The 25,063-nt window shown below is 44.7% G+C and overlaps 1 protein-coding gene across 5 annotated transcripts in view; it reads left to right on the top strand.

Moving 5' to 3' along the window:
* Zbtb40 (zinc finger and BTB domain containing 40) overlaps positions 1 to 25,063 on the top strand; it is a 65,884-nt gene that overhangs the window by 22,414 nt on the left and 18,407 nt on the right. For 4 of the 5 annotated variants that reach the window (XM_075947207.1, XM_075947208.1, XM_075947205.1 and 1 more), the window contains exons 2-10: positions 6,355 to 7,102; positions 7,581 to 7,714; positions 16,137 to 16,299; positions 16,837 to 16,979; positions 21,234 to 21,426; positions 21,651 to 21,731; positions 22,963 to 23,099; positions 23,891 to 24,092; positions 24,571 to 24,704. In XM_075947207.1, the coding sequence (XP_075803322.1) occupies positions 6,418 to 7,102; positions 7,581 to 7,714; positions 16,137 to 16,299; positions 16,837 to 16,979; positions 21,234 to 21,426; positions 21,651 to 21,731; positions 22,963 to 23,099; positions 23,891 to 24,092; positions 24,571 to 24,704 (1,872 nt within the window). In that variant the 5' untranslated portion in view covers positions 6,355 to 6,417. Of the gene's footprint in view, positions 1 to 3,535; positions 3,641 to 6,354; positions 7,103 to 7,580; positions 7,715 to 16,136; positions 16,300 to 16,836; positions 16,980 to 21,233; positions 21,427 to 21,650; positions 21,732 to 22,962; positions 23,100 to 23,890; positions 24,093 to 24,570; positions 24,705 to 25,063 lie in introns of all 5 variants that reach the window. The other variant, XM_075947206.1, reaches the window with a different exon arrangement.

The following is a 25,063-nucleotide window of genomic DNA, read 5'->3' as shown; positions in this document are numbered from 1 at the left end:
CTATCACTTGATGACTTACTCCCTTGAAACAGGGTCTCTCATTGAATCTGGAGCTTGCCATATGGGCTAGGGTAACAGAATTTGCCTGTCTCTGCCCACTCCCCACTTCTCCAACACTGGCATCATAGGCACACATGGTCATGCCTAACTTTTACATGAGTGCCGGGCATTCAAACTCAGATCCCTATGTTTGCACAGCATGCACTGGAATGCACTGAGCCGTCTTCCTAGCCCTTTCTTTAATTTTAGAAAATTCTCAGAAATGGTATATTTCCTACGTGTCCTCAGCATGTCTCTATGCTCCCAGCAGATGCCTGTCAAACTTGGAATTCTGTCTTCTACAGTCTTAGCTTTCCTTTCCTGTTTTCTGTCTTTTTAATTCTACTGTCTGTTGTGAGCAGTTGTTTCAGACTTCTCTTCAAGTGAGTACCTTTCTCTTCAGCTCTGTCTAATCTGATGGGTAGTGAATGGATTTCTGTGACTAGTTCCTACGTACCCCCTACCCCCAGTGCATATGTGCTGTGTGTGTTCTATGTGTGGCCGTGTGTGTGTGTGTGTGTGTGTGTGTGTGTGAGAGAGAGAGAGAGAGAGAGAGAGAGAGAGAGAGAGAGAGAGAGAGAGAGATCTTGACTGATACATAATGTCCTTTGACATGTTTGTAACCTGTGTTCATGGTACTGCCTGCTATGTCTCATCCTGCTGGTTTGGTTTTTATTTTTAATCACTACTGGGTATTGTCTGGTGGCCTGTCTTCTATGGTGTACAGCTTCCATTTCTATTCTCTCAGGTTTGGACATTTCAAATGCTCTCCGTCTCTCTACTACCAGACAGTGCTCAGTGAGTGCTGTTTCCTAATGGGCCTGTGTGTATGCACAGGAGAATGTTTCCCAGTCTGCAAGGCAGATGTGTGTTGCCTGTCTCCTGAACCCTTTACCAGATCAACTTCCCAGAACAGCTGTATGGATTACATCCCACCCCCAACCCCCATGACAGCCTAAACCCAGGTTCTGCTAGGGGTTTCTGTTTGACCTTGAAGAAATTGAGCAACTTCTCTGGGCTTTAGTCTTCTCATCAGTAAAGAGGATAATGTTAGTGTCTGCTAGGAAGAAAGGTCAGTGTCTGTCTCCTTGGGTGTTATGAGAATAAAATGAGTCATTATTTTGTAACAACATCATCACTACCTGTGAGCCACTTTGCTTGCTCTTCCTCTGCAGATTTCATTTTCCCCTAAGATTAGAGGAATTTGTTATATTTTCTAGTTACAAATTCTTTGATGCCTTTAAACTTTGTGGATGTTATCTCCCGTTTGTGAATCTTTGTAGAGAGCTCTGTTGATATCTATACACTGGAAATATGAGCCTCCTGTTTCTTTTAGGGCACTATTTAAGAAGTCTTTTCTTACCCCCACTTCAAAGGTCCCTCTGAAACTTTCTTCTGACCCTGTATACAGTTGCCTTTCTCACCTGGCTTTCCTCACGTGGTTTGTGGTGGTGAGCATCCTTTTGGGGGTTTTTCTGATTCTCTGTGGGAGTCTCTTTGCTTTGGATTATGAAAGTTTCCCAGCATCTTCTGATGCATACCAGAGACAAGTTTTTGCAGTAATTTCTCAGATTGGGTTTCCTATAAGACACAGAAAGCTTGCTGTGCCTGTGTGGCATGGGCCTGTGTGGTTCTCTGTGCCAGGTCTAGAAGACTAGCTGCTGCTGACTGCTTCCTGGTGCTCAGCACGGGGGATGGGCCTGGGCCCTAGGTTTCATACAGGGCCTCAGTTCTCACTCCTTGTCTTCTGCCTGCTGGAAGCCACATCTCTTGCCTGCGTTACTGCAGCGTCCTTCAAGTTCAGGGCCTGTACACAAGCTTGAATACTCCACGGGGCCCCTGGTCTCAACTCCCATTTACTATTCTAGCTTTGATTTTGATGTCTCTTTCATTTTCAGGTGCCTGGGGAATTTTTTTTTAACTTGACTATGTATTTTAAAAGCATTTTTATGGGTTTTATCCGGCACTTCTGTATGTCTGTAGTAGTAGAAAAGATGACTTTATATCACTTCAGTGTGCTGTTTTGCCAAAGGTCTATACTGAAATTACCATTCCTGTTAGTTTTAGTTTTTTTTTAATTTTTAATATTGTCAGCTTATACATTGAGTAGCCCTTGCCTGTCCTTGATTGTTCTTGGCCATAACTACCTCCATTCTCCCTTTATTGTTCTAAGTTTATGACATTGCTAGTGTCTGTATACTCACTATGTGATACTGACTGCTCTTCCAAAGGACCTGGGTTCAATTCCCATCACCCACATGGTGGGTCACAACCACCTGTAACTCTCGGTCCAGAGGATTCAACACTCTCTTCTGGCCGCTGTGGGCACTGCAGACATGTGATGTAATTTCGTATGCAGGCAAAACACCCATACAAATAACATAAATATAAATAAAAATCTTTGTTACTCTTTTATAAAAAGAGATCCTGTATTGATCTGCCCAACTGTTTATTCATCAACTTATTACATTATTATTTCTTCTTATTAATAAAAATATTAAATAGCTTGGCCACAAGATCACATAGGCAATGCTTAAAATTTTTTAAATTTCTGCAACTTTTTCTTTTGCTCTAAGTACTATGAGATGGATGCAAATTCCCATGCTGTTCATGCTGCTGCTGTCACTCAGCCCTGGGGACTGTTCGTGCATTTAGAAACACAAAAGCATTTTCTCCTCTGTGGTTTTGTGCAGCCCTGGCTGGCCTGGAATTGATATGTAGACTTGGGTGATCCCCTGCCTTCTCACTGCTGGGATTGTTGGCATGTGCCACCACAGACAGCCATGTACCTTTTTAGAACGTAAATGTTAAGATAGCCTGTACTCAAATGGTAGGGCTAAATGCTCTCATGGCTGGCCATCCTCTCTGAAGAGACTGAAACAGTTGTATGAATTAACCAGCCACCATTGCACTGCTGAAGTGCGGAAACAAAGTCTACATTTCTTGGAAATGACTTTGTAACTTTTTTAAAAAAAAGATTTACTCTGTGTTCCAAGTATTTTGCTTGCATCTGTTTATGTGCCTTCTTTGTATCTGGTGCCTATGGAGGCCAGGTGAGGGCATCATGCCTCTGAGACTGAAGTACAAGTGGTTATATAAGTCACCCTGAGGGAGAACTTGGGAATGTATGCAGGATGCCCTGGGTTATTGGCCTTCACCAGTTCATCAGTCAGGGAACAGGTTTTCCTGACCCGTGCTTGTTGGAGAGAGACATTGGCACTGGGCCTCCGATCCTAGTAATCTTCTGTGTCTGCCTGGTACCCATCTTAGGGAAGACAGTGGTCTCTTTTCTAATCAAGCCTTTTCCATCATTCAGCTTTTTGATTATTGTGAGGATTGTGGTGCCTTATAAGCCATTCACGTGCACAGTGGAGCCTGGACTCTTGTAAGTCCATTTCAGGTATCAGGAAAAATAAAACTAGTGGTGGATAAAAAGAGAATCAGCCTTGACTGTTTAACAAAGACAGCTACTGTTTCTCTCTCTTCTTATAAACAGAGGTTTCTCTACCCTTCTCTTACCTTCTGGAGATGCTACAATTTAACTTCACTGTAGAATCCACAAACCCAAACCTGAGCTGCGTCCTCACTCCTTCAGAGACAGGTAATCCGGACCTTCCTTACCCCACTAGGGCCCTGGGGTGTGTTTCTCTCTTTCTTTGTGCTCTTCAGTTCCTAAATCACTTGGTCTCTCCTGTTTTCTGCCTCCACCTCTGGTGAAGACCCTTGTACTGTACCGCCTGTCTATCACACGACAGTTCACGAGTCAGTCAAGGGCCTGGAGATTGAAACACACACAGACAGAGACACGGGTCATCCTTGAAATAAGAATGCCAAGAATGCCAATTTTATTGTGTTCCAGGGAAGCTTATATAGGGCTCTTCATTGGCTAATGGCCTTGCCCTAGCTCTCGGGATTTTCCAGCTGCAAGCCCACCAGAAACCACTCTCCTGCTATCAGGAACTCATGTGGGTCTCATGCTCAGAGCAGCTGCAAGCACAGGAAAACAAGTTGTTTACTCCAGCAGGCTATGAGTCATAGAAAATTCAGGGTCTGAGGGTCTGCAATCCCCAACAGACCCTCATTGGTTTGTTTGGATCTCCTTTGATAATAGAATATGCCTTCAAAATTATCTTCCTTAAAGTCTATAGATACACTCCTGATGCCAGGCATGGTGGCACACACCTTTGATCCCAGCACTTGGGAGGCAGAGGCAGGTGGATGAATGTGAGTTTGAGGTCAGCCTAGTCTACGAAGCAAGTTCCAGGGCAGGTAGGGCTATTCAGAAATCCTGTTTCAAACCTCCCCACCCCCACAAAAAAGAAGAGGTACTAACTGAAATAACATATTTAAAGTACATCTTTGGCCGTGTTACTTTCTACTACAAATTCCTTCAGGATTTTTCTTTGCCTTTAAGAAAAAAACGAGTTCTTCCAAGTGACCTATTCATCATATTGTGCTTCTCCAGATCCATCTCCTGACTCTCCCAGCCCCCACTTTATATTCTGCACCTGATCTTTTTATAACCTCCTCCACCCCAGTGTTCTTCCTGACCAAGAGGAAGCTTTCTTACCTGTGTGCCTTCTACAACCTGCCCTGCACACACTAGCTTAGCATCAACCCTTCTGGCTTCCTCATCTTTTAAGATGCAGGTCAAGGAGCTGGGGAGATGGCTCGGTGTGTAAATGTGTTTGTCACACACATGAGGACTTGAGTTTAAATTTCCAGAACTTACATAAAACTTGAATGTATAGTGCATCTATACTCCAAGTCCTTCTATGGGGAGATAGAAGGTGGAGACAGTAGAATACCTGGAAACTCATGGGCCAAGGAAGCTGATGTCCACATTCACACACATAAATACACATATATTGCGTGTGTACACATGTGCTCCCAGGTCAGCAAGGAAGGCAGTGCACTTAGAGCTGAGGGTGGAGGAGCAGAATGTAGAGGAGGTTAGACAGCCAGTGACAGCTGGTACAGTTCATCATAAGAACCTTGACTTTGATCCGACACTGAAGCCATTTAAGGCATCTGTGCAAAGAAATGCCAGGTTCGACTGTGTGTTATATAGATCACTCTGGCGGCTGAATAGAAGGTGGGGAAGGCAGAGGCATGGAGATCAGCTATGAGATTATTGTAGAAATTTTGATAGATGGAAATGGTATCTTAGCCTGGCCATGAAAGAATGACAGGTGCTGGGATTTACGTATATTGCAGGTAGGGCAAGTGGGGTTTTCAAGGATTAGATCTAGTGTATGGAGATACACAGGTATCTATAGTTAACCATAGATTTTCTTTTGTTTGTTTTATTGTATGTGTATGAGTATTTAGTCTGCATGTATGTCTGTGTACCACATGAATGCCTGGGAGTCTTGGAGGCCAAAAGAAAGCACCAGATCCCCTGAAACTTGTGTTACAGACAATTGTGAGCTCCCACATAGGTGCTGGGAATCGAACCTGGGTCTTCTAGAAGAACAGCCAGTGCTCTTAACTATTGAGCCATCTCTCTAGCCCCATTATAGGGTTTTGGTGTGAGCAGTTAGGATAGGTTTTCTGGAAAGTGGGGAAGATGACAGGGAGCTTTGGAGACATAGACATAGAAAGCTTTTAGATTTCCGGTTGAAGACATTGAGAAGGAATACCGGGAAGCTGGTACACCAGATGTTGGAAGTGTATACCAGAAATTGAGAGGAGGCTCTACTGGAGAAGTGATAAGGAATGCCCAGCAAAGAATACAGGCAAGCCTGGCCAGTGAGTCAGCTGAAGCATGTGATGTGGGATTTTCTTCTGTATGCTGTGAATACCATTGGTTAATAAAGAATCTGCTTTGGGTCTATTGCAGGACAGAATAGGGCAGATAGAGGAGGAGAGGGTAGGTGGAGTCAAAGAGAAGCATGAGTATTGGGACTTTGTATTTCCAGTCTGTGTCTATATGTCTGTCCGTCCTGCTTGCCAGCACTTTTAGAGGCAATTAAAGCTTCCAGATCAGCCTGTAGTGATGACAGGCCCTTCCATAGCTGGTTCCCCCCCCCCCCCCCCCCCCCCGCTACTCTCTGGAATGGGGAAGGAAAGATGACTCCTAAAGTCACCATGAGGAGCAAGTGAGAACATGCATGCAGGGCACTAAGCAAGGTCCCCGCCTCTAACTAATCCCATAGGATTATTACTATAATTATTGCTAACTCAGGAGTCTTGGTGCCCTGACCCTCCCTGTTGAGCAACAAGTGAGTGCCCTTTGGCTTGTGAGTGAATTTGTCCACTACATCTTCCCTGAATGTCTGTGTGTTTGACATAGTTCTTTTTGCGTCTCTCTAGGGCTGATCCTCTCTAGGTGGAGTCTGGAGGGAGAGAGGAAGGAGTTGAGGCTGGAGCAACACCATGGATCTCCCCAACTACAGCCAGCAGCTGCTGCTGCAGCTTTACGCCCTATGCAAAGAGCAGCGGTTCTGTGATTGCACTATTTCCATTGGCAACATCTACTTCAGGGCTCATAAGCTCGTCCTGGCAGCAGCCAGCCTCCTGTTTAAAACCTTGCTGGATAACACAGATGCCATCTCCATCGATGCATCAGTGGTGAGCCCCGAGGAGTTTGCCCTCTTGCTAGAAATGACATACACTGGCAAGCTCCCCGTGGGAAAGCACAACTTCTCCAAGATCATCTCCTTAGCAGATAGCTTGCAGATGTTTGATGTGGCTGTTGGTTGTAAAAATCTTCTGACCAACCTTGTAAACTGCTCTGTCCAGGGGCAGGTGGTAAGGGATATCTCAGTGCTGTCTTCAGAGGCAGGTGGCAAGGACTCAGAGAAGCCTCAAGTAGAAGTCATTTCTTCTGAAGGTCCTGGGGAGCCCTCTTCATCCCTGGAAGTTTCTACCGTGCCAGCAGGCCCTGAGAAAGCCAAGACCCAGGAAGTAACTCACGTGGCTACCCAAGAGATAAATTCAGATCCTCCTGTTGTTCAGGTGGCTACAGAGACCACAGGGGTGACTCCTCACACAGCCGAAGTTTGTTCCCCTTCTGTTGGACAGCTCCCAAGTCAGGCAGAGGAAACCAACACACAAGCAGGTAACCATCGTTTGATTTTGTGTTTCATTTCATTTAAATTTATATTTAATTGAAATCCACACTTCTAGTGCCTTTACAGTATTTGATGGTTTTTACTTTTTGAAATTCTTTGTTTTGTGCTTGTTTGTTATTTTGAGGCAAAGTCTCTCTATGGAGCCCTAGCTAGCTTGGAACTCACCTTGTAAGACCAAGTTGGCCTTGGCAATCCTCCTGCCTCTGCCTCCCAAGTGCTGGGATTACAGGTATGTATCACCATGCCCTGCAAATTTTTGTTTCACTGATAGTTTTCAATACTAAGACAGCTGCCCAAGACTTCCACTAGACATGATGTGTAGAGAAAAAAGCCTTAAAATGCTGATGTCCTGCTTATTCGTATGCTAGGTGGGGCAGTCTGGGACTGACAGTTCTCCTCAACTGAAACGGCTTTTTCGTCGTTTTAAATAAAGCCCTGTTTTGTTTCGTTCTGCTCTTCCTTCAGAGTGTGAGAGGAAGCAGGAGCAGCTGAATTTCCTGCTACAACAGGAAAGTGTCTTCTCAAATGCAGTCTTGCTCACCCAGGACACACTGAAAAGACTGGAAGGATGCTCAGAAATTAAAGGCCCTCAGAAGGAGGTAGGTGCCTCTGAGCATCATTTGTCTGGACTCAACATCTCAGGAATCCAAGTCAATGTCCCTCACAGGGCAGAAATAGAAAAATGCAAAACTCCTAGGGTTTCACTTTCCCTAATGAAATGACCTCCCTCCCTTTCCAAAGAAGGGTCTTGAAAGACCGCTAAGCAGTATACTTCCAAAAGGAAGTTGTATTTTGATCACCATGAGAATTCAGCTTTTTTTAAATCAGTTTTGTTGTTGTTGTTTTGTTTTGAGAATTGCTCTGTAACCCAGACTGGCCTTGAACATCCTCCTGCTTCAGCCTCTGAGTGCTGGGATTTCAGGTGTGCACCATGGTGCTTTGTACCAAGCTTTCTTTTGAGCCACCAACCAACTCCCAAATCATGGCACAGAGACTTAGTAGTTATGAATGCTCAGCCTTAGCTTAGGCTTGTTTCTTGCTAGCTCTTTTAACTTAATTTAGCCTTTTTCTCTTCATCTATGTTTTACCTCAGGACTTTTTACCTTTCTTTACTCCCTTCCCCCCCCCCACTTCTGTCCCCCTCTCTTCCCTTTTCCCCCTCTCTCTCTTTCTCTCTCTCTCTCTCTCTTTTAATTTTTTTGTGTGTTGGGGTTTATCATGGGTAAGAACTGTCACTGTCAAGGTATGCCCCTCCCACCCCTCTCTCTCTTTCTTCCATCTTACTTTCCTGCTTCTTTTGTCTGGCTGGCCTGGCTGCATTGTGTCCCACTTCCTTCCAATCTCGTCGTTCTTTTTGCCTGAGCCTGGATTCCTCCTCTTACTTAATCAGCCCTGCCTATCCCTCTTCTGCCTTGCTATTTGCCATTCAACTGTTTATTAGACCAATTAGGTGTCTTAGGCAGGCAAGGTGAAACACAACACATCTTTACATAATTAAACAAGTACAGTATAAACAAACGCAACACACCTTTACCTAGTTAAAGTAATATGCCACAACATAAACAAATGTAACACATCTTTACATAGTTAAATATGCCTCAACATAAACAAATGTAACACATCTTTACATAGTTAAATATGCCTCAACATAAACAAATGTAACACACCTTTATCTAGTTGAAGTAATATGCCACAACATAAACAAATGTAACACACCTTTACCTAGTTGAAGTAATATGCCACAACATAAACAAATGTAACACACCTTTACCTAGTTGAAGTAATATGCCACAATATAAACAAATGTAACACACCTTTACCTAGTTGAAGTAATATGCCACAATATAAACAAATGTAACACACCTTTACCTAGTTGAAGTAATATGCCACAACATAAACAAATGTAACACATCTTTACATAGTTAAAGTAATATGCCACACCAAGGTAGTGTCAGATAACCCCAAATCAGAGAGGTAGACAGCAGACACTCAAAACACATGCAGAAAGTGTTTAATAGAAACACACAGCAGATGGCATCACATGAGGAGTACCCTGGCCCTTTCAGACATTAAAAACACAACGGTAGACATTTTTTTAGTAACACTATGCTAAACTTGATACATAATTTATCTCATTCAATCCTCATAGAAACAATGGATCTATCTTTGGTCCTGTTTTATGGTTGAAAATTCAAAGAGGTGAAATAGCCTGGTAAAGGCACAGAGCACATAAGAGTTGTAGCCAGATGGAAAACCCAAGGTTCTGACTTTGTGTGGTCTTGAGGATAGAGCACAGGACCCACCGTGAGTGTCTTCTACTGCCAAGTACAGCCTCAGCTCCAGTTCTAACATTAGAGAGCTGCCCACTGAAGTATCCTGATTCTACCAGGGCGAAAGTGACCCATATGTGGAAACACGTTAGCAATCTCCCGACAGGAAGCTGCCAGATGGTTGTCATGCTGTTTCTTAGCTGCCCTTTTCTGTTTTCAGTAAGGCAAGTGAGACCCATCCCCACCTGTGCTCTGCACGCCTGACCCTGCAGGGTTCACTCCACAGGCACTTAGAAGCCCACCTGCTTCCTCTGGAGAACCCGCTGAGAGCTCGGCAGGGGGCTCCAGCAGACTGACCCATCTGATGGGGAATGCCAGAATGAGGGTCTTTGCTGCTGCAGCCTGCTGACTGCTAATTCTGTCAGTAAATGCCTACCAGCATTGCATTGTGTTCCTGACTCATTGTAGGTTACATTTTAGAAAACAAATTCAAATTCAGTATTGATTTTAACCATATTAGTAAATACTTGGCCATAGTCATGAATCTCTGCCTTGAGAATAATACTTTGTACAAGGCCAGGTCAACCCTGATGTCTGGGTGCTGGTGGGGGGTGAGGTTCAAGTTGTAAATCCCTGTCACCCTTTGTCTGGTTTTATATTTTTTCACTTGCATATTCTCTTCACTGCTTAAGCCGTCACTTTTGTTGTTGGTTTGTTACCTTGACACGCCTCTTCACTTTCTCCCTTAGGCTTTCTCTTCTTCCCTTGGATCAGCAGTGCTCAGATGAGTAAAACTTGTGTTTATTTGAGTTGTGTCTTTGCCCTTTTTGGATAACGCTGTGCGTAGATGTGTTCATTGCAGGAGCCAGAAAAATGGCCCAGTGGTTAGGAACACTCACTACTTTTGCAGAGGATCTGGGTTCAGTTTTCTGTACCACATGGAGGCTCACAATCATCCATAGCTCTAGCATCTGTGGACACGATGCACAAACACAATGCACATACATACATACATGCAGGCAGAATACTCATGATACACATAAAAGAAAAATAAATTGCAAAAAATATATCTTTATGTGGGTCTGTTGAACGCTTCCTTTTTTCTTTCTTTCCTTTCTAATTCTTGTTCTGATCTTCTGATGGCAGTAGTGCTTTAAAAGTGCTTTAGAAGAGCCCTGAGTCACTGCTGGAGATCATTACAGGCTTGTGTTATTTCTTCCTCAATTTTAGAGGTCAGAGTACTAGCTTTAAAAATCACTTGGTGGCTGTATTTATTTTAAACTGTCCATAATACATCTTTGGACTTCAGAATGCAGATCGAAACAGTCTTTAAGAACATAAGATTAAATTAAATATAAGGGCAGAGGATGTAGCTCATGGTAGAAGTCTTGCCTAGTAAGCACAAGGCTCTGGGTTTGATTCCTATCACTGCAAAAAAAAAAAAATTTACTGAGTTAGGGTTGGGAAGCCATCGTATTTCCAGGATCTTCTGCTCTCGTTTCTTTCTGTCAGCTTTAGAGAGGCATACTCGACTGTAGTACACTGTACACTTGAAGTGCACAATTGGGTAAGTTTTAATGTATGTCCAGAGACCATTATCACATTCAAGGTAGACATGCAGCATCCCAAACTTCCTCATGGCCTTTGGAGATCCACCCTCCATTCACCTATCCCTTACGTCAAGCAGCTTCAGCCTTTCCTATTCATAACCTGTTTTTGCTTGAGAAATTTTCTGTGACCCTGGGTATACAGGTATATATATATATATAAAAAGATATGCAGATCCAACATTATGGATAATAAATCATCAAGAAATTTAAGATAATTTTTTGATGTATATATAATTTCATCACTTATACACAAAAGCAGATTTGCATACTAATGAGATGGATGTCTATTTTTATGTAAAAAATCTGATACTACAGGATGCAGAGAGCATCTTCAGCATTTTCCAAGTTGATGAATACTTGGGCTTCACAGTTGTGACTGCAGAGAGTGCTGCTTCACATAAAATGGCACAAGGGTGTTGAGGGCCAATTCAGAAATGATGTGAAATACTGTTCTAATCTCAAGATGAAATTCATTCAACCTTTTTTAAAAGAAAATAAAATATGAGCCAACAATTTGAAAAATCAAGCATTCTAGCACAGTACAACCCCAAATGCACTAATTCAGTACTCACATGCTGAGAAATGATGGTAGAAAAATACTCAGTCTTTGCTTTTTCTAAACCATGTGTCTCTGTAAGCAGAAAAAACTTGGTGGAAGCAGTAACACCCCTGTAGTTCCTAGAAGCAGTAGCCTTGACTGATTGCTGAGGTGCTTGAGGTAGCATTTGTGGCATGCCAGTGTGCGCAGAATAAATTGTACACACTGCATTCAGAACCGAGGCTTCAGTGAAGTCTCACTGTCAGACCAAGTGAGCATGGCCAGAAACTGCACAGATTTATTACCCATTTGATTTTAACTTTGATTTTCTTACTGCTGCATATTCAGAAACATTTCATCGCCAAATCTTTTGTAATACCCCCCCCCACACACACACACACACTCAGTTATCTGATCCCAGTTGGGTCAGGCTCTAGGTAACCGCTGATGGGCTTTCTGTCTATTTAGATTAGCTTGTGTTTTCTAGAGTATTGCATAAATGGAGTCTGTGGGGGTCTGTTTCCTTACCATACTTTGTTGAGACTCATCCGTGCTATTGTATGTTCATTCCTTCTTCTTGCTGGGTAATAATCCATTGCAATACTAATAGTTTATTTGCTCAGCTTGACTACTTCCTTGTGACCTTGAGCAACCTAGTCTTTATAAGGCACCACCTTGTTGGGCCATTATGACATAATTAAGATTATTTATATGGTATTCTCTATAAAATGCCAGGCACACAGCAGGAATTCAGTAGGTAGCAACTGCTGCCTTGATTTCTAATTACCTCAAGCTTGTTGGCCTAACCAGCCTCTGCCCCCTTTTCACTGAGTCCCTTAGAGGTCCCAGTGCTGTGTGCTTCACTCTGACTTGTGAGATATTTGTGTGGCCCTAGGCCTAATCTGTCAGGCATGTTTTCAGAGAGGTACCAGCCTCTTGAGTGGAAGTAGCTTCCTGAACTGCAGGGGTATGGTCTCAGACAAAGTCCTTGGTCTTCCAACAGTGGTGCGTTCCATATGGTTTGGGATACTTGTTAAGACGGGAACCTCCAGAGAGTTTGATACTTAAGTCATGGGAGAGCTTGGGAATCTGCCTTTAGCAGGTTTCTCAGGGCTGCCATCCAGGTGTCTGCGCCGTGAACCACATCTTGAGAATCACTGCTGAGGTTAATGACCTGCAGACTCTTACAGTGCATGATGGCAGAGGACACGATGCCTGTGTCCTAAGAGGCTATAGAGCAGCGGTTCTCAACCTTCCTAATGCTGTGACCCTTTAATACAGTTCCTCATGTTGTGGTCACCCCAACCATAAAATTATTGCATTGCTACTTCATAACTAATTTGCTACTGTTATAAATCATAATGTTTACATATGTCTACATATCTGTTTTCCAATGATCTTAGGCAACCCCTGTGGAAGGGGCTGCAAGCCACGGGTTGAGAACCACTGCCATAACTCTCCAGCTGTCACTCTGCTTGCCTTTGATTCGGCAGATGTTCGGGGAGCCACTGGTATGAACCAGGCAACCCTGATCCCTATCGTTGCAGATTACATCATGGTGAAAACATGGTTCCACAAGTATAGCCAGCTTCTGGGTGGGATCCTGCTGAAAGGTTTCTGCGATGAGTGTATTCAAGAATTATTTCCCAGAGCAGCATATTTTAAGCTCTAGTACAACTATAGGGTTTGACTTTTCTCATTGGCGTTGCTGTTTTTCCTGTTCTTAAATTTTTAGTTCCCAAGAAGTTTTAAATGTTTTATTGTTTTTTTTTTATTGGGCTAATCATGATATAACTTGACACCATTAAAAATATTCCCACTGTGTGTGCCATTTGAGGCCTTCTGCCACTGGTGAGTGGCATCAGGTTCTGGTTGAGACACACAGATCCAAGGCATACAAGATGACATTGACTGAGTTCAGGGAGAGCTTGGGCTCCTGGTGTCCTGGTAGGTTTATCTCCCAAGCTACCTGATGAAAAGTGGCAAAGCCATTCCCTAAGTAATCATTGCTGAAATACAAGAGGCTAGGTGCTGGAACCCAGGGAAGCTCCACAGCCAGAACGGCACCCTCTTGGCACTCCTGTCTGGGCAGAGCTGCTGTTGCACTACAGAATGCCTGCAAGCCTGGAGTGCCAGCTCTGATGTGAATGCCCAGTCAGTGCTGGGGTGAAGAGCAGGGCTGCCCAGGCAGCTGACAGTTCCCTGCTTCTCCTCCCAGGTGGTCACCCAGCACCACTGCCGAGCAATGAAGTTAACAAATGTTTTAATTTCACCGCTGAGTAGTTCTGCAGAGGGAGGGACAGCAGATGAGAGCACTTCAGAAGCCTCTGCTGGTGGAAGCTCCATTCCCCTCAGCTCAGATGATAATGCCAGACACAGTGGATACCCAGGGAGAATGCGGACTATTCAGAGAGCCGTAGGTGAACAAAGGAAACAGCCTGGCCCGGGCTAGAATAAGGGGACTGTGTGGTATCGGTGAGAAAGGAAGGGAGGAAAAGGAAAACGGAGGAAGCAGTGTGTTTACTGAGGGAGTTAGGAGTGAAGTGTGTCGACTGTGAGCCACCTCTTCTGTGTGAGGCATCACTGTAACGTTCAGCAGCCTGGAAACAGCGAGTCCTTATTCTCAGATTCAGCGGGTCAGGAGTTCGGGTGGAACCTGGCTGGTCCCTGATTAGAGTCTCATGCTCAGAGCAGCTGCAGGCAAAGGGTCATAGAAAATTCAGGGTCTGGGAGTCCACAGTCCCCAACACCAGACAGAAAAGCATAATAACTTAACTCCCAGAGGCTTATCTCATTGCTTATGCCATAGTCTCTTCTTGAATAAGTTATGAGGTTCAGACCAAGGGTGTAGCTACCTGGAGGTAGAAGTCTGGGGAGCTGTTTTGCATGTTGACCCCAGGATCCCTATTACTATCAGTGAGGGGTATTCTAAAGAGATGGTAGACCAACTACAAAAAGCATGAGAAGGTGAATTAATTTGGCCAAGGGGATTTAAGCATTCACCTGATGTCTTTATTTCTTGTTCATTGTTTTTAAAGTAGATATTTGCTTAAGGTTAATGGAAATTATTTATAAAATCTTTATGTAGATTTTTTAAAATGTGTGTGCACTTGCACACATGTGCCTGCAGAAGCCAGAAGAGAAGGGGCATCAGATCCCCTAGAACTGGAGTTACAGGTGGTTATGACCTTCTCTTTATGGGTACGGGAGCCTGAATTCTGGTTCTCTGCAAGAGCAGCAAGTGCTCTTAGCCAAAAGTGTAGATTGTTAAACTAGGTTTTGTCCTAGTTTACTTTTAGAGATGACCAAAACCACAAGAAACCCCTTTAAAGGTTACTATAAGAATATATATGCAACTGTATGAAGGAATTATGTTTTGGTGACCTCATGTTTTTTCAAAATAAACTTTTGCTAAAAGAGAAATATTAATTCTACCTTCCCATTGGTCTTCCTCCCATTCACGTAAGAGATGGTCTATCAGATCAAAGAAAGGCATGTTCATTTTGTTTATCTTCCCACTGGGGTTGCTAATACTTTACTGTGATCTGAGAGAGTCCAGGTTGTGCCCTGAGACCTGGAGTCTAAGGCAGATCTCGCAGAGCTGTGTGGTGTAATGCTGGTGTGGCTCTGCTCAGAAAAGGGCTGGAGATCGGAGCCTCTGCAGGATTGTCCAGGAAAGAAATAAGGGTTGACAGGAGGCTGGGGCCAGACAGGCTGTGGAAGTTTCTTGTCTCTTCAAAACAATGTTTTAGACCAGTTTTAGATCCTGCTGTAGTTACGGATTTGGGAGAAAGCTGAAAGGGGCTGGCTACAGAGATGGGTTTTTTAACCATAGTACTTCAGGGTCACCAATGTCAGGAAATTATGATGCCAGGGCGGAGTGATGCCAAATACTATTGTAAGGTCAGGCAGCATGAGGCGAGAGGCAAGGCAGGCTGTGTGTGAGTTCCAGAAGAAACTTTCACACTTTTCGTTTCTAGAGTAGATGCAGCCATTACCATGGGGTAATTGATATGTGAATCACATTCTCTGACAGCTGGCACCTATAAGCCAACACATTGTTAGCCTTATTACAGAATATATCTAAAAGTAATAAGGCCCATGTCTTTCTAAATAGTCTATCATTCAGAATGTAAATGACTTAAAGTGTTCTTTTTTCCTAACTCGCAAGATTTTAATTGCATTCTCAAATAGTAAAATGACAGTTCGTTCAATTTGAAATTCAGATATCTTTGCCTGAGAAATATCCAGTGTCATAAGATCCAGAAAGGTCTAATTAGGCTAGAAGTGTGTTGCATTTGTTAAAAATACACTGCACACCTACTATGTGGCAGGCTGTACTTCTTGCTGAGGCTGTAGAGTCCTGGGAGTAGGATTGCTGTCTTCCAAAAGTCTCTGAGGAGAAAGCAGTAAACAGTTACAGTATATGTGTCCTTACAGAGGAGGACCAGCAGAGAGGAAGCAGGCCTGTGGGGAGCCTAAAGACGGTGCAGTGGGTGAAGGGCTGATGGAGAGATATGAGGGTCGAGTTGTCAGAGCCCTCATGCCACAGACAGTGTTTGTGGGTAATTAATCTCTTTCTCTCTGGGCACCTGGTTCACAGGTCATAATAGAATGTCTCAAGGATGACGGAGGAGGCTCAGCATTCCAGAGAATCCTGGGCAAAGTTCATGATGGGAGCCTGGATGTGCAGGTGGTCTTGTCTCTGATGAGACTGTACCAGGAATCCACACCTGCAGAGAAGGTGTCTCAGTCTCAGCCAGAAGGTAGGAGGGCATTCTGGCCACCTGGGTGACCCAGCTTTTACAGTTCCAGCCAGTGTTGTGTGTTGTTGGTGGCTTTCATGTAGGTTCTTGTGCCATCCCAGAAGCTGCGTGTTAAATGTGCACAGGCTCCATGTGAGTCTCCATTTCAGCCCTCAGCAAACTGAGGCTACTGTCACTGTCCTCATGCCTTTCAAAAAGCCGAATGTCCAAAGCAGTGCCTCAAGTGACTGGTTCGCTGCCAGCACTTAAAGGCTGAAGTTGCTCTCATTTGGGTTAGGTACAAAGCAGTGGCCTTGCCTACCAGAAGTTAACCTCTGGCTGGCTCTGAAGCTTTGTATTTCGACAGATAAATGAAACATTTTTCCTTTCATAGAGTTTAAACAGAATAATAAAGTATTTTTCTCTCCAAAAGTGATTCTGCATTCAGGTGCACCGAAGCTCTTTACTATTCTGTTAGATCTCTCTCGACAGACCACGCTGTCATTTTCTTCAAATTGACTAGCTTCTCTTGTGTGTCTCTAATTCCTTCTCCCCCAGGGAGCGCAGGGGAGGGAAAGACCTTGTCTGTTCTGTTACTGGAACACAAAGAGGACCTGATCCAGTGTGTAACACAGCTCAGACCTATTGTGGAGTTCCTGGAAACAGCCAAGGAGGAATTCCTGCCCATCTCGGAAAAAAGGGTAACTGTGTCAAGCCTCTGCCCCTTCTGAACTGCTGCAGAGCTTGCTCTAGTGCTCTCTGCACGAGGTGCTTTTTGCCTTGCGATGTTTTGATACTTTCTGCATTGTAATCACCTTGGCTGATTGGAGGTTCCTGTCGCATGCTCCATCACATTTCTTGCCATAGCTTATACCGCACATTTTGCAGCACATGGCCACTGGGCAGGTGGATGGGTAGATGACCCTACTGCTGCTGGGACTCTGACTACCAGAAGCTACTGTTGCAGGAGCTGAATGTTGTGGTACATTTGTAATTATGATGCTTTTCTTATTTACAGAAATGATACATGGTTAATAATGTAGATACAGAAGAAAACAGGCAAAAATAAATATTTAAAAAATTGAGAGGATCCTGCTAGAGCAGCATGTGTTTCTCTTTGTCTCTTTGGAGTCCTGGGATGAGGCAGCACAAACTCACGGTTCTTCTCTGCTACCCCATGTCTCTATCTCCACTAAGGGATTGGGGAACGCTGTTGTATTCTAATGGACATCCCATGACTCATTCACTCTTCTTGGGCATTTGTTGCCAACACTTTGGTATAGTAAATGATGTTGTGGAGGACATCCTTGCAGGCTAAGCTCTGCAGACTTCTCAATATTATTTCCTTAGGGCAATTTTTAAATGAAATTTTAAAATAGTATGTAAAAGTCTTCGTGGACATTCTCAAATTGCCCTTCAGGAAGGTCACTCGCCAGTTTATTCTCCCAACAGCTAGCTGCTAAAACCTCATAAAACTGCTGGCATGACTTCTTAGGGCAACTAGATAACTGTTTTTGTTGGGGTTATCGATTTCAACTTTGTGCTAAAAATATGTCTCTCTAGAAGGAAGGGTGGGGAGAGGGAACTTTCGTGGCATTACTTAAAACTGAGAGAGTGCCCAGGAGAGATGGTTTCCGAACCATTGGTGTGATAGCACTGGGTTCATAGTGGGCTGGGTCCTAGATTCCCTCTGCCTGAGTCATCTTAGGTTAAATGTCCAGGCAGACAGACAGCTGGGGGAAGCGTCTAATCTCAGAAGTGTATTTTGGAAATTGATGTTTTAAAGTTCTGTAAAATTCATAGACAATGCTAATATGGTGGGGAATGAACTCATGTTTTCCTCCTGAGGTTACAGATTAGGTGTAATCTTGGGCACTCAATTTCAGTGAGTTCTTATTGCCCCAGAAGCCTCTGATTCCCTGTTGAGAGATTTCATTCGATTATTCCTCCCAGCCCTTTCCTGACGAGCTGGGCTGAAAGTGGACTTTGAGCTGTTCCATTATCTTGTAAAACAGCACTTAGAGGTGGAACCAGCCCCAGTCCTAAGCTCTGCTACAGAATAGACCACACTGTCATTTTCTTCTGTCACTTTCAGTTTACTTGACAAAAAAGCCTGGAGCAGAACTTAAATGAGTTGCAAATCACAGCAGCACTTCTCAGGCTGGGTCACACAGCCTAGTGCAGCTGCTAGAGGATCCGAAGCCCAGCCCCGCAGCAAGCCTTTCAGGACTTCTTTTATGAAATTATGCTTTCTGTGCTTTATCTGTAAAAGTCTTGAGTTCTTTCTGTAAAAAATGAGAAAGAACTTCTTACTTCACAGCATAAGCATAGCAATTACAAGTTGCCATTTTCTTGCTGCTTATGGCCTACTAAAGCAATATACTGAAGACTTGTGCTGTTCCTGACTTTTTCTTCCCAGCAGTTCTGAAGCCTCATGGACAGGGACCATCCCCATAAGAAGTGGGAGCTTGGGGAGGCTGGGGCTCTGCTGGGCTCTGCTGGGCTCTGCTGGGCTTGAGCACATCAAGAGCATCCTCACTACTGTGCAGATGGCTTGTGGCCAATGGCAGCATGTTTCTGAAGGAGCACGTGTGTCCTTAGCAGTCACGGCAGGCTTTGTAAGCTGCAGCCTCATCTCAGGATCCTCAGAAGTTGGAGATCCGCAGGAGTTGGTGCGGTTATCTCTATTTGCAAGTGAGGAAAACAAGTTCCCAAGAATCATGGAACTTGCCTGAAGTCACACAGCATGAATAGCTAGAATTGGGGTACAGCTGGGTCAGTCTGGCTTTAAGAGCCATCCCTGAGCTTCTTCGTCGGGCATCAGAAGGCTGCTTAAGAGTGAGGGGTTGGGGGCTGGAGAGATGGCTCAGCGGTTAAGAGCATTGCCTGCTCTTCCAGAGGTCCTGAGTTCAATTCCCAGCAACCACATGGTGGCTCACAACCATCTGTAATGGGGTCTGGTGCTCTCTTCTGTCCTGCAGGCAGACACACAGGCAGAATATTGTATACATAATAAATAAATAAATATTTTAAAAAAAAAGAGTGAGGGGTTGGTGCTGAAGTCACTACAAGTTTTAAGTACAAGGTCTTAAATTTTAAATTATGATTCACTTAGTCACTATCCACCCTATATTAGACTTTATCCAAAGAAAGATGACTAACAAGAAATATGACAACTTGATTATTTTACACATATTCCTTTCATATGTAGAAAGCCAATTTGGCTTTAAAGCTCAATTCGTTATTTTATAACAGAGCTAATTTGATAATGGCAGCTGCTGGCATGCTTCTGTGACTGATTGCTTGACTGTCTCCTGAGAGCAGGCATTTCCCAGAGGAAGGCTTACAGTTCAGTTGCTGTGGATCAAATATACTGAAATAATCTGCTCTCTTGGTTCTGTAAGAACCATGCTACACATTTTGCACCATGGTCCATTAAGAAATGGTTCTAAGCCAGGAGGTGGCGGCACACACCTTTAATCCAGCACTCAGGAGGCAGAGGCAAGCAGATCTCTGTGAGTTTGAGGCCAGCCTTGTCTACAAGTTTTAGGACAGCCAGGATTGTTACACAGAGAAACCCTGTCTCAAAAAAGAAAAGAAAAATAGTTCTGCAGCAATAGCAAAGTGTCTGTCACAGGTTTAATTGTTGAACATATTTTCTAGAGCCCCATGACATTTTGCTCAGAAAATCCATTGACAAACCAAGAAAGATCAAGTGAAGTGGGACTGTTGAGTTGTGAGTGGATCTGAAACATGCGGTCATTCAGAGGCTGGGGAGATGGGCTGGTGGGTAAGACAGCTGCATGAGCATGAGGACCTGAGTGTGGATCCTGCACTCAGGTACTAAAGAGGCAGAGTCACCCTGTGTGCCTGTAGCCCCAGTGCTGGAGGTGGGGCAGAGGATCACAGGGGCTGGCAGGCCAAGATCTGGGCTCAGTAAAAAACCTGTCTCAAGGGAACAAGGTAGAAGTTGACAGAACAGGACACCCAGTATCTTCCTCTGGCCTTTGCATGTACAAAGCATAGGAGTATGTGTGTGTGTGTGTGTGTGTGTGTGTGTGTGTGTGTGTGTGTGAGAGAGAGAGAGAGAGAGAGAGAGAGAGAGAGAGAGAGAGAGAACATAGTGCAGGTGTGTAGATACACAGAGAAGAATTCACACACACACAAAATTAACAAAAAACCAAACCCACAAAGCCTAGGGACACACACTGTAACCTCAATTCAAGAGGCTAAATGAAGTAGGATTTCCCTGAGTTTGAGGCAAACTGTGCTGCAGATTGAGTACCAGGACGGCCAGGGCAGCCATAGTAAGACCTGGTCTCTACAAACAAAAGATTTTACAAGGAAAATAATCTGAAAGCACACTTTATTGTTTTGCAACCAGAGACTATAAAGTTTCCAATATTCAAATGAAGTAAATAAACAGAACGGAATATGGAACAGATAGAAAAGCATTCTGACAGTGTAAAGCGCCGGCCTGTGTCTCAGGCGGACAGGTCAGATGTTCACTACTTCCTGTATTACACCAGCCAGGCGTGAAAGGCTTTCGGCTGGCTGTGCTGGTGCACACCTGTACCCCTAGCACTTGAGAGGCTGAAGCAGAAGGATTGCCGTGAGTTCAAGGCCAGCTTGGGCTATAGAATAAGTACCAGACCAGTCCTATTTCTGAAAAGGGTTTTCAAACAGCGCAAGCTGTTGGAGGCAAAGACTATTTATTGTACGTGGGCTTGCCGCTGGTAAGAGTTTCGTGGAGCAATTTGTTTGGCGAATGTTTGAGATTAAAAAAAAAAAAAAAACAGAAAAAGGAAGGGACTGTGACAAAAAGTAGTGCTAGAGACCAGCTGGGGAGGGCTTGGAGATGGGCATCCGGTAAGGCTCTCTTGCTGGCTTTCTTTCAGTGTTAGATCCATTTTGAATTGCAGTAACGGTGTCTGCTTGATTGCATGCCCCTGCAGGTGATTCTGAACTGCTGTGAGGGCAGAACACCCAAGGAGACGATAGAGAATTTGTTGCACAGAATGACTGAAGAGAAGACCCTGCCTGCCGAGAGCCTGGTAAAACTCCTCCAGGCTGTGAGAACAGCATTCCCAAACCTGGGCCTCCTGCTGGAGAATTTGCAGGAAGTAGCGGAGTCACCTGGCACTACAGGTACTGGTTAATTATTCTGTCTCTGGACAGGAGCAGCTTGTACAGACAATCACAGGGTAAAGCTCTCTCCTGGCTCCATGCTGGGAAGAGGAGCTCTGTGGAGCGGTGGCATTGCATTGTGAAGCGAGCTCTGTCAGATCAGCTGGGATCTGAGACTCTTCTCCATTTAGGTCCCTCCTATCATCTCTGTGGTTCAGGCTTATTAATGGACGCTCTTCCCACAGGGCTGGCCAGGATCACCTGTGAGAATGAACAGACAGAGGGGCCCAGAAGGCTGTGCGTTCCAACAGACTGTGTGGATGGATGTGAGTGGCAAATTCAAATCCTGATTGCCCCCTTCCCAGCTGTGTACTTCAGTCCCTAGGTGGCCCCTTTGGTGTCCCTCAGCTTGGGGGAGGGAGCCCGTTTCCCTTCTTAACCCAACTGGAATTACTTTGCCTATGTAATTGTGTAATAATTATATTACACACACAAACCAGGGTACCCAGAAATGAAGAAAATAAGCTTGTGTTCTACTCCCCAGTCCTTCACTGTTGGCGCTGTGTGCTCACTGTCATTGATTACCTTATTTTTTTCAGTTGTGTGATTGCCCCTGGTTAGCAATATCAAAACATTCTCTTGCATTTCCAAGAACTCCAATCTTTTTTAAGGTTGTATAGTTTTCTATCACACAGATATGCACTGTATGTTACACGTGTCCTGATTTGGGCAGATGTGGTGTGATGGGAAGCCTGGAAGCCGTGGTGCCATCCCTGGCCGTTTGACCTTGAGCTTGCAGCTTCCCTTTATGAACCTTATTGTCCCTGGGGTGGGTGTAAGGACTGTACCGTCGCATTCATTTCTGTGGCTGTTGTGAGATGACACCCACTAAACATTTAGTGATGTGCCTGGCACATGGTAGGCTCAGCAGATATTAGGGCTGTCCTCACAGTGTCATCACGTGGCTCTGAGTGGCCATGGCTCTTGTCCTTCGGGTTTTTTTTGTTTGTTTGTTTAGGCTTAGTTTCAAGAAGTGGATTTACTGGGTCAAAGAGGAAATAAAAACATAATTATTTATAAACCAAGGGATCTAGTTTTGTGCAGATTGCTTGTATTTTCTTTACCTTTAAGGAAATATGACTTAAGAAGTAGCTAACAGATGGGCACAGGGGGCAACTGAACAGAACGGCATGCCTCTTCCTGGGTACGGCCTGGACTGGTGGCTGATGGTATCTGGGATCACCACATGGGTCCTTTACCCCAGGCATTGTGAGGAAGACCCCCTGATCTGTACATCAGAGCCTCTCACAGTGCAGCCTTCTCATTACCCACCTGCTGGGCAGTCCCTGGCTTCTACCAGGCAGTCGTCTGTTTCCGTGACCCTGAAGCACAGGTGTCGACCAGAGGAGACTCGGTTGCTGTGTGTGTGGCCCGGGGCTAGCCACGAGACTCTACTCGGAGGCAGAAATCGCTCCCAGCTGTTCCCCTCACTTGCGTCTGTGGAAGCCCTTGGCTGCTTGTGGAGCCTCAGGGCTTCTTGTGCTGCTGCCCTTCCAGCCCAGCCTCGCCCTGAGGACTACGGAGCCGAGCTGTTGAGAAAGTACCACGAAAACCTGTCTGAGGTTCTCACGGACAACCAGGTGCTGCTAAAAGTGATCTCACGTGCGAGGAGCTTGACCCCTGGAGAGAGAGAGGTGAGCAGGAGGGAGGGAAATATGGCTATGTATACACACATTTACATTTTCTATAAATACATATACACCGCCAAGTTGAGAAATGCCAAGAAGGAGACTAGAAGGTGACTCATTTTCTAAGGGTAAATGCCAAATAGAATAATTGCAGTTTCCTTTTTTACAGTTTTATTTATTTAGTTTGTAGACTGGACAACTTTCAGGAGTCAGTTCCCTCCTGTCAGGTGAGTTCTAGGGATCAAACTGAGGTCATTAGACTTGGTGGCCAGTGCCAGTACTCCCTCAGCCATCTCACTGGCCTAACTAGTTGTATTTCGATATTTTGCACTGCATGGTTCTGTAGTAATAAAGAAAAGCCTTCACGAGAAAGAACAAAGAACTTTGTCACAAATTAGAACTCTGTCAGTAGCCAGCTTTGGTGTATATGCCTATAATCCCCATTGCCAGGGAGAAGAGTGTTCTGAGTTCAAGGCCAGCCTGGAGTGCACAGTGAAATCCTGCCTAAAAACCAAACCAGAGAGAGAGATGCTTTCAGCTAAGATTATTTTGTGTGTGTATATATTAGAAGCCACACCTAGAGCATCATAAGCTTTCTATTACTAGGCTGTGTCCCTGACTCTACTCCACCTGCTTACACACAAAGTAAATTTGATTGTAAAAAGCCCCCGAGGTTGAGGAGGTGAAAAGATCTCCCCTCCGGAACACGTTCACCTGAACCCAGTACTGATACATAACTGTTTTGCCACCAGCTCAGGACCAGAGTCTTACGCCCATGTTTATGTTGCATCTTGAAGGTTATGGAGACACTCGTGAAACAGGACTCTGGCTCAGGTGGCTTCAGTTCCCTGATGTCAGCCGCACTGGAAAGGCAGACCCTCTCTGCAACAGCCATTTGGCAGCTGCTGCTAGTGGCTCAAGAGACCCAGACCTGCCCACTGAACCTTCTCTTGGAGGAAGTAGGAAAGGAGCCTGGCGCTGGGGCTTTCTTCCGGGCAGGTGAGTTGTCTGCCCTGTCTTGACCACCAGGAAATAAGAGGACTCTCTTATGGTTGCCATCTGTGTCCCTCCCCTCAGGAGCAGTGGCAGGTAAATTCCCATGTTCTCCTGCATAGTGGGGTGACCATAGGTGACCAAGGCGCTGTGTTTGAGGAAAGCAGGAAGAAAGGATTTTCAGTGTGTTCAGAAAAGTGGCGTTTGAGAAGCTAGGTAGTGAATTCTGGTTCAAACATGGCACAGCATCCACACACGGAAACATCAGGTGGTAAAAGCTCACAAAGGCTTATGTGTTAAAGGAAATTGTGTCTGGGGATATGGGTGCTGACAAGCCCTTATTCATTATGCCTTGGCTACAGTGGTTAATTGATCTCACTCTTAGAGACGACATGTATTGTCTTTGTGAAGAGTGGAATTGAGAGGTGAAGGAGAAAATGATGCCCATGGTTTGGCTGAGTGTTCAGGTCTCCTTTTTTTTCAGTGACTGCCCCAGAGAGCACTGTGTTGGAAATAATCCTGAGGCATAGCAAGCTGGTCACAGAGGCCATCCAGCAGACGATGGAGCTCAAGCACTTTTCTCCAGAGGATGAGGCCCTGGCTGAGATTGTGAAAGAGGTGGGGAGTGGAGGGGTGGGTAACGGTTTGTGGATCATCAGATTCTATAGAACTTTACAGGAAGATGCCCTGGAGCCATCTCCATTCTCTGAGGTATACCATAATTACCGCAGTATACCGTAATTACTGCCTGCCTAGTGCTCCATTGGCTCTTCAGAACACCATACCAGGCTTTTTTGGGGGCCACCAACCAGCTCCCAAATCATGACGTGGAGACATTATTAGTTATGAATGCTCGGTATGGCTTAGTCATGTTTTTGGCTATCTCCTTTATCTTAACCTGTTTCTCTTTACCTTTATGCCTCGAGGCTTTCTACCTTTCTGTATTTCCTGTGTCTGCTGACTGTCTGACTGGCCCC

Source organism: Microtus pennsylvanicus, chromosome 13 (genome assembly GCF_037038515.1).
Source record: "Microtus pennsylvanicus isolate mMicPen1 chromosome 13, mMicPen1.hap1, whole genome shotgun sequence".
Classification (NCBI taxonomy): Eukaryota; Metazoa; Chordata; class Mammalia; order Rodentia; family Cricetidae; genus Microtus; species Microtus pennsylvanicus.
The sequence above is the reverse complement of the archived record's forward strand: the minus strand, read 5'-3'. Positions and strand labels throughout refer to the sequence as shown.